Source organism: Corvus moneduloides, chromosome 7 (assembly GCF_009650955.1).
Source record: "Corvus moneduloides isolate bCorMon1 chromosome 7, bCorMon1.pri, whole genome shotgun sequence".
In the NCBI taxonomy this organism is placed as follows: domain Eukaryota; kingdom Metazoa; phylum Chordata; class Aves; order Passeriformes; family Corvidae; genus Corvus; species Corvus moneduloides.
The window spans coordinates 36118659-36128658 of NC_045482.1; the positions used below are offsets into that span (position 1 = coordinate 36118659).

The 10000-nt window shown below is 41.4% G+C and overlaps 1 protein-coding gene across 3 annotated transcripts in view; it reads right to left on the reverse strand.

Annotated features, from left to right (window-relative positions):
• ZEB2 (zinc finger E-box binding homeobox 2) overlaps positions 1-10000 on the reverse strand; it is a 114246-nt gene that overhangs the window by 35121 nt on the left and 69125 nt on the right. The window contains exon 1 of one of the 3 annotated variants that reach the window (XM_032113624.1): positions 1695-1737. The exons of the other annotated variants lie outside the window; for them this stretch is intronic. Coding sequence (XP_031969515.1) covers positions 1695-1722 — 28 coding nt within the window. The 5' untranslated portion in view covers positions 1723-1737. Of the gene's footprint in view, positions 1-1694; positions 1738-10000 lie in introns of those variants that run through there. 3 annotated transcript variants of the gene reach the window in all.

Sequence of the window (10000 nt, forward strand, 5' to 3'; positions counted from 1 at the left end):
GTGCAGCAAAAAGCCAGCTAAAGAGCAGAAATAAATGTTGAGATCAACACAGGGATTAATGATAATTCTGTGTAAGAGTCAGACCAGGAAAACCTGCTCGTGATTACTCCCAGGTTCTGCCCTGGACTGCAGTGGTGTTTGCCATTTAGTGCTGTGTTTACATGGTAAGGGATGGATCAGACCAGAGGAGAAGCATCTGAATCATTGGCATTGCATTCCATTTTGTGCTGAATCATATTCAAGTTTCGTTTTCGGTTCAGGGGGTTACCAGAGAGTGCACAGCTCAGACTTCAACTGCCTCCAGAACAACTGAGACCTGCACAAGTATGAATCTCCAAAAAAACTACATGCTTTATCTCTGGTGAGTGTAATTTTCAGTTGAAATTGTTATATTCTAGCAAACCTTCTCAAAGCCTCCTTAAAAAAAATGATACCCCAAGTACTATCATCAGACAGATTAATTTTACCATCATATTTAAGCAAACAAGATGTCCTTTTTGCTGTCCCTAGGAAGACTTTCCTTGTTTTACGTACTTTTTTTTTTTTTTTTTTTTTTTTTGGAACAATGCAATGGCAGAACTACATGTGACATTTTCTCCCCTAAATGGTACCTGCTGAGAAAAATTCCACCATTAAAAATGGCCCACGCTAGCATTTAAATGTTGATAATAATTAGCCTGACATTTGAAATACAGTGGTTGCACTGTTGTCTTGAAGATGTTCTGCTCAACATTACCTAACTAGCCCCTTTTCATACTTACGTGCTCTCTGTACATTATTCTGTCAGTTACTGAACAAATGAGACATCAGTTGCTAATGTATTAACATGCAAAAACTACGCTTAAGGGCCAAACACTGCCCCCAGTCCACAATGTAACTCCCATTGATGTCAAGTACTGTTAAGGTTGTGACAACCAGTAAAAGAAGGGAGCTGAAAAGTAGGGGATCAATTTTCTTCCTGATCTGCAAGGAATTTATGCAAACGGCTCCCTGCAGAACGAGGGATGGGAAAGGCGGCGGAGTGGGTCGTGCCACCGGATGGGAACTGCTGGTTTCCTCCTGCTCTGGCCCATTGTGCACAGCCTCAGCCACGGCATCTTAACCTTCTGAGGAGAGCCCAGTCACTTCAGGTGTGCTGGAACGTCAGGTCACATCGCTCCCTGCTCTTTATGTAACATAAAAGTAGGTGGCTGCTAAAAAGTGGCGATAATTCGCAGAGCAAGCTGAAAATGAAAGTATCCACGGAGGGACAAAAATATGCCTTTCTCCTCTTTGGGTGCCTAAGAACTGCACATTCCTCATGACCTATCTACAGACAGTCCCGCTCAGGAGTGGCCAGTGGGATGGCCAGAGGAGAAACCACAGGGTGTAAGTCTTAGGAGCAGCAGGCCTGGAAACAGGAGAGAAGAAACTGCTTCCTTCCAACTGGTTCTTGGACATTCCAAGCCATGAGCATGTGCCCTGGCTTCATGTGTGCAAATGATTTAGAGCAAAAAGACTTACACAGGGGTAAATTCTGCATGTAGACAGGAGAGTACTTTTTTATGCTTTCTTAGATAACAGAATCCTGTAATGCTCACAGCACAGTGGAGCACATTAAGTATAAATTATACAATCTAAGAATGAAGTAATATCCTTGCCCCTGCATTTCTTTGCTTTTTTCATCTCCAGATCCTAACCAGAGAAGGTCTTACCTGCTTTGTGTGAGTGTGTGATTGCCATCTCCTCTGTTCTATTACTAATGAGTGTCTCTCATCCTAAGAGAAATGAGGATGATACAAGTGATGAGACAGGAAGCTTAGGGTGCACCCACTCCTTTCCCCCTAGAATAAACACTGTTCTCAGGGAAGGTACATTGATAATAAAAATACATTTTTAGAAATTTCTCAGGCAACTGTAATCGCTATGGGAATGGTGACTCTAATAGAATGTACCTTCAACACGTAAACTCCACAAATAAGAAGGCTTAGGATTTGAAGGGCAACATTTTGCCAACAGACAGGACCTCGGCTGTCCTGCAGATGTGATATTAGAAGGGTGGAATAGAGGAATTTGAAATGCAGATTAAGGGTTGCTTAATCCTAAAGCCTAAAAGCTGATGCTCAGGTCAGTGTCTCACCTCTCAGGTTGCCTTTACATGCACATCCTTCGGAATATGCCTTTAGTGAAAATAGTTAAACACACGACAGATTTCAGTGGGAAACTGTGATACCATTTTGAACCCTGATAAGCAGCCCACTGCAGGCTCCAAGAAGAGCCTGTGATACTATTTCAAACTCCAATAACAAGGAGCACTCCTATATTGTGTAGGCAAATGACTTCATGTTTTTTCTATTTATATTTTTAGCCAGAGTCCTGAGGCTGCTACCAAAGTTGCACTGTCAGATGAGATACACTACACATTGGTGAGGCTTTTGGCTCCCTCTTGGTTTCTCTTCTCAGGAAGTGTTTGTTTCTTTATTCCTGCTAATGACAATGGGATTCATCAGAGTTTATATATCTTGACTGAGGGACATTAATTTTGGCAGTTGTGTGGTCAGCCAGCCCCTGCTACCCTTACAGCTGCCTCTGCACTGCAGGGAGAGGCCAGTTGTTGGATGCTGACAACCAGGAGGAGATTCATCTTCCTGTGAATCTTGAGGGTGCTGATTAAATCACACACACTAGATTCCCAGACTGGAATTTCTCTGCTGAATACATACTTTTAAATGGTTACACAGCAGTAAGAGCACAGCTGAATGCTTTCAGAAATATAAATAATTGATTATTTATTTACCCTCCAAGATAGCCTTCTCTCCTGGTAGATTACAGAGCTTGTTCACAGGAGAAGCAAAAGCATAGCCTGAAGGAAGACAATATACCTTCAGCTTTTGCTTGAAATCAGTATGGAATTGGCATGAGTCTGCTGCTTGGGATGTTCAAGAAGATGTTGTTGCTGCTTAACTCTATCCCTGATCTGATTTCAATGATTTTAAGTATTTAGGGACATACCTGCTAAGTCTCAAGAAATTACAAGCACATTATCTTATGGGGAATCAAACTGCTGAAGAAAATTCTCTCTGTAACAGTGCAACTTCATTTTCTCTGTCCAAACTCTGTTTTTCTCTTTCTTAAACACAAAGAACTGAACTATTCTCAGAGTTATCCTACTGATTAGTTCAAAAATATAAGAATAGCCTGATCTTTTTCAGGACTGGACAGAAAAATTAAGAACGAAAGATGGAAGAAGAACAGTTGTGAGCTGTACTGAGAGACTCTCTTATGTTTAATGCCATTTATTTCAGTTTGAAAGTGCCTATCATGAATTGGCACAAAATAAGCACTTTCATTTCGCAAAATCTAGGTATGTTCCTGTGTTCTGAATGTTGGGGAACAAGAAAACAGAATGGATCTGGCTGCAGAGCCCCTAGTGCACAACATTTATTTGTGTTCTATACAGGAGAAATCACAGGTGTTTTCATACCTGCATTTTGACTAAATTACCTGCCTTTTACTTTCACAGTAATTTTAAACCACTTCACTGACCTGAACAAAAGGCCTCCAGACAACTGCAGAATTTAGTCCACTTTTTCCACTGACCAACTGAAAAAGCTGGCTACAGCAACGACAGAAGAATGCAAGATTTACAGCGGAGAGACGGAGCCAACCCTGTGTTCTGATTAGCGGTTTGGATGCCATTGTTCTGTCTGGAAAACACATGTCATCCTCAGAATCACCCAAGCTGTCCATTGACATCTGCCAGCATATCCTCCATCACCTCATTTTTTCTTTTTTCTCACTTTCTCTTCCTTACACCTCTTCCCTCGTTTCCCCGTGTGAAGTATTCCAGCGTAGTTAGGAGTTACCCCTTGTAAAAACTGATGTGGCTTTCACCCCCCACAATATCACCTTCAGCCTCAAGCTGACCATCTCAAAACAACAGAAAATAGACAGTTCCTCTGAGTCTTCTCACTTGTAGGGTTTGTGCTGTGTTTCACTCCGGGGACAGAAATTCATAATAGCCCAGAGGCTTCATATTTTTTAAATTGTCACACTAAGACTTGAGTGCTTCCATGAAAGAAGCAGTAGAAAGAGATGCCTGAAGGTAGGCTGGGAAGAATCCAAAATGATGTCAGGTTTCCTTCTACCTTCCCATCAATAGGGTCTTTGAAGAAGAAGCCTCTTCAGAGAAGAAAAAATAACATTCTCTTTAGTTAAAAAGGCTACCACAGTTTCAGTTTGGAGACTGACAGTTAATGTTAGCTTTATTACCTTAAAATCTATACAGACTCATGGTTTGCTGTGGATGGCTTTGCCTCCCTGAGTTTTGATGATGTCCTTGAAAGAGAAATACAGATGCATAGTTTCATTCCGTGTTGACTTTGGAGGTGAATATTTTATCCCCTTTCCTTTCCCTGGCTGTTTGCAAACAGCAGTGATAACTCTTATGTAGCACGCCTTAGAATTGTGGCAGAGGAGAGAAAATCAAAGCTTTTACTGGACTAGAACAGTTCCAAGTCTGATAGTTCTCTTTCCTTGCTGTGGTGACTGATGATGAGGTACAGAGGAGATAAAAGAGGTGCTGGAACTGTGCATCGCTGTCTATTATCTTTTGTCCAAAAGATACTTTTATTATTTTCATTATTGTTTTTAGCTTTTATGTAGAATGAAAAGATTCTTAACTAAAGGAAAATATGTCTTTTTCTGAGGCTTATGCATTTTTGTGTGTGAATTTATAGGGAATAGAATCTTACACTCTTGAAGGGTCCTTAGAAAAATGTTGGTCCCTCTCTCTAGTTATACCATAATACAACTTTTCCCAGCAAAAAAAAAAAAATTTCTGTTGAAATATGGGCTTGACAGTTTCCAGAAGATAGTAAATAGTGATTTATCCACCATAATGTCTATCAGCCTGTTGAGAACTTTTTCTTTTGCTGTGAAGGCCCTGAAACAATTTGTTCAACTCTGTCACACCCAGGTAGCGCTACAACAGCCGAACATCATTATTTTTTAGGGACACAGCTCTCCCACTCTTTGGAGGAGTTTAATTTATAATGCTAACTTAAATGATTGCTAACAGAATAATTCTCCTCCAGCCATGTTGGGTTGAAGAATCTGACAGGTTTTCCCCACTATGAGGGAGATACCCAAGAAGGGAGCCCCCAGCTACTTGACTTCATAGGTAAAAATAAGATTGTCCTAAGGTTATTCACCTAGGATGAATTTTGTATAAAAAAATAGAAATGAAGAAAAAAAAAAAACCCAGCTCTTACTCCCATTAAGTAAATCTTAGATTACTTAAATTACTTAGATCAAGAAAGCAATTTTTTGTTCTTGTTTTTGTTCTGGTCAAGAAAGGCTGGGATGGTGGCTGAGTGGTTGTGGCTGAGTGGTTTGTATGTTCTTGTCAAATGAGTCAACTTGTCCCTCACCCTCAAGCAAGAGGAAGTCAAATCCACTGCTAACACAATGGCAGAGAGAGTTGCTGCATACCTAATTCCTATTAAACAGACAGGTGGGAGAGAGGTAGAACTGCCCAAATATTGTAGGTAGAAGATTTTGGTGTTTAAAAAAATAAAACTTTTCTGAAATCCCTTAAGAATTTCAAATAAGACTTCTTGTTCAAAGTTGTCATTACGTGCTATGTAAGCCTGGATTTAGAGTCATCCTTTTTAATGGTGGACCATTGAGCAGGAGTTATAAACAATCACATAACCTGCTCTTTAATACAGAAGTACAACCTTGGTTACCCAAAGGGAATGGGAAGATCCTTCATGAATGAGCACACCAGAGACAAGATCATTCAATGTACAGGATAAATCCAGACCACTGCAGAACTTCAGCTGCAGCAGCAATTCCTGCAAGTGGGAAGCACTGCCTAGAAGCCAATGGCACAGTACCTGATATATCCCCAACAAAACAAATTACCATCATGCTCCTAGTTCCTCTCACCTCAGGTTCCAGAGGAAAGCCCTCAGGACCCAGACCCAAACCTGGGAACGTGGGGTGCTGCACCAGCAAGGAGGGCCTGGACACTTCATACCTGTGGCATGTTCCTGAGCAGCCTAGCTTGTGGGCCCTAATATTTACATTTGGGTGGAATAAATACAAGAAAAAATCATTTTAATGAGTTCCGTATTTTACTGGAAATGCTGAAAAGAATGAAATCATTCTGGGACAACTTCTTGTTTTCAATACCAATTGTTTCTTCTCTGGCACGGTGATACAACCTCCTTCATTTCAGTGGAACCAGGATCCGGTCCTGCACATCACTCAGTCAGACCTTAAATCACCCAGATTTGTTTATTGCCAGGCTGTAACTTTATACTACCCTGCAACTCCATATTAGAAAAAAAGAACAAAACAGAAAAACATGGTTTTCTTCCCCTCTAGTAAAATTCTAACATTGTTGACTACCTTACTTAACCCATGGAGAAAAAAAAAATTAAAGAGGAGAGAAACATTATACTGATGCTAGAAGTAGAAACCCAAACCTAAATGTGTGTCATTCACTGAATCATTCAGACTAGTGCCTTCTCCTCTGCAGAAAATTACTCAGGTCCTCTTGCTTTCCACAATCTACAGTATTGCACTTCTAAGGAAATAATACCTTGATGATCTGCACTTCAAAACCCAAGCCAATAATTGCCTTTGATGATTGAACAAAAAAAGAAAAAAAAACCCAAACAAAAAAACCTCAACAAACCCAAGAGAGAAAAAGAGGAATCTGCAAGGCTGCAGCAAAAGGAATGCTGGAGAAAAGATGCTTAAACTACTGGTGCACCTCTGTGTTTCACTGTAATTTACAGTCTATTTGCCAACAGTTTTGCAATGATTAGTAAAATATGTCAAGAAGCTAAACAATATAAGCATCACACTGAAAGAAATTTAGCAAGACCCCCTCTAATTATTATTGTACATGACAATTCAACAAAATATTTTAAATCAGTGAGAAGAAAAGAAATATTAACAGTCTTTTCAGAAAAATGCACTTATTATCATGCCTGAAGGATATTCAGGAGGAATGTGAAAATAACTGTAATTTATTTAAGACCTGGAAGTATGAAATAATAAGCTACTGAGGCATCAGAATTGTTTTGGTGTTGTTATCTGACGTGAGGGCAGACCTTGTCTCGCTTTAAGTTTTATAGTAATAAGACCTTGGAAACAAAACCTTGAATAAACAGAACATAAAGAAAAGGGAAATGTGTCCTTGCATAAATAGATATTGTGTCTATCACCTTCTTCCCTAAAGGTTGCTCAACTTTGTAAACCATGGAGTAGGTAAAAAGTCATAAAAGCTGGACTGTATTCAAAGGTTCAGAAATCACAGCCTGGTCATTTTGCAACTTAAAATGAGTAATGCCATCATGTAAAAAAAAAGGCAACCTTATAACGACACTCTGTTTCTATTAAGAAGCTCTGTATCTGCTGGCATTTTATCCTCCTCCGCCCCAAAGATTAATAGCTACACATCTGACTCATTTTTCATATTGCATTTAACCCACAATTTAAAGCCTAAACAACCCAGCATTTCAGCTCAGGAGGGACAATCCTTTCCTCCTTTAAAGTTCTGGGAGAGAGCAGTTTGATGTTGTTAACCCTACCTTCTTCTGATGTAGCCACATCTCGCCTCCCAAAGGCACACTTCTCTGGAAAGAATCCTCCAAACTTCCACACAAAAGCACTGTGCACCTCTAGCCTCTCCATTTAGAAAAAAAAAATCTAACAAACTGAAAAAAAAAAAAAAAAGGTCCCCCAATTGCCTTGAAAATCTCTGCCTATTTGTTTGGCAGCCCTAGCTGGGTTGGTTGGGCTTGGTTTGGGATTTTTTCCTGTTTCCTGGTGTCAACAGGAAATCCTGTGTCTAACAGGTAACGCGCCACTTGAGAGCCCATCAGCAGGAATAATGGGAGAGATCAGCCCTGCTCGGGGATAACGCCACCGAGCATCACCTGCCCGGCTCCAAGGAGAGGGGGAGGAGATCACGGCCATTAAGGTGGAAATGAGGGCTTGCCAACCTTCCTCCAGAGGTGTTGCTCGCGCTAAACCTCCCAGGGAATGGGTTCCCGAGGGTGTTTGGGGAGCGGGGTGCTTTTGGGTACTTCTGGGATGCTGACCTCGCCAACTTTGCCCGAGCTGGGCGAGGCGCACGGCACCCCCAGGGGCCGGGACCCAGGGGCTCCATCCTCCCCCCAAGCCCGGAGCATCCTCCCTGCGGCTGCCGCTCGGTCCTGGCTCGCCAGCTTTGTTTCCAACATTTTGCTGCTGTGCAAGCGCGGGCCCCGTTCCTAATACATTAAAACCTTTCTGTTTTCAAAATAGCATCGTTGCACCTCAGGACTGACAAAACCAGACAGCGGTGAAAGGGACGGCGACATGGCAGACACAAAAGCTCACCGCATTACGGCCACTCTAAACAGAGCACAAAAGCAAGGGAGTCAGCGATGTGTAAACCAAACAATGTGAGGGGAAAAAATATTGAATAATTTCTGTCATGAGGCAACTGACTAAAGCCAGGCTCTAATTGAATTAAACTCCCATTTATTTGCTCAGGCCTAAACAACAGGCTGGGGAGGGGGGGGAAAAAAAAAAAAGGAGAGGAGGGGGAGAAAAAAAACTTAAGGTTTGCTCAACTGTTCGGAGGTACCACCTTTCCTCACCCCTGTATAAATCCACCATCTGTGCTCACACGCACACATGTGCCGTCGCGCAGCAAATGCGCCGAGACCCGACCGAGCGCGGGAGCCAAAAAAGCACCAGGCACACAAAAGCTCCCCAGGCTGCCCCAGGTCTGCGGGAGCAAGGCAAAAAAAAGGGGAAGAAAAGATCCTTTGCTCATTGCCCAGGTGAGATAGCCTGGTGCGTCCTCTCAGCCTCGACACGCGTCAAGTAAAAGAAAGGTTAAAATTAGAAAATTCAATTTATTTGATAATTTCCCAGAATAATTAGAGTTAATATGGGTTAATTAATATGCAAATCTCTCAGCAGATGTTCTGCAGCAGGGCCTGTGTGAGAAAACAGCCTTTGCTTTCTCCTACGTGATTTTGGCTGTCAGTTATTGGGTATAATTACTGTAACTAACCGAATACACACAAAACCTTTGGAATATAAAATTGTTACAGTTCTAGTTCTGCACAAGCTGCTACTTTTCTGCAATAAAAGCGAACAATTTCTTTCAGAAAATAGGAGCCTTTTTGTTCCTTTCTTGATTTAAAAAGAAGAAATGAATCAAGTAAATGGCTTATCTTTTTTCTATGCATAATTAGGTCAGTATTATATGAACATTCCAATGAGCAGTGGTACAAACGTACGTATAAAATGATAGCTCAAACCACCTGCAAAATCACATAAAATTGTTTTATTCAGAATCTTTTCCTTCATACCAGAACTTTGAAACGCTCCGTGTCTCTCCTGCCAACACTGCCAACATTTGCCCAATTCAAAGGGATCCTGTAACTTTTATTATTTTTTAAAAGCACAGCAGCAACATTTTCTCCAAAGGCACTGGAGCACTGAGGACTGATAAAACAAACCATCATTTGAAATGATGACCAGTGCTGTGCTTGACCTTTTTTGGGAAGGAGGGAGAGGGAAATAATTGCAGTGGAGAGTTTTGCAACTTTGAGCAAATACCAGGAAGGTTTTGTTGTGCAGTCCCCAGGTCTGCAAAGCACATCCATGCATCCAAACCATCCTTTCCCCTCTCCTGATGAGATATAACATTTCACATGTATCAAAGTATGCTTTCCCATGGCACCAGGTAGGCCATAGCTGTTGCTCCGTATGAGGAGCAGGAGGGTGGAAGCTGACAAGATTTGGAGGACTCTGGCTCCAGTGGGACCCACATAACTCAGGTTTACTCACCTGAGTAAAGCTTTCACACCAGGCCTGAGCTCTGGTGATTCAAAACAGACAAAACTTCAACTCCTGAGCTTTACTTCTGGTGCTACTTTCCATCACAGAGTGCAATTTGCCTTGAAACCACAATTTTTATTTTATTTTTTTATAACACTGATTT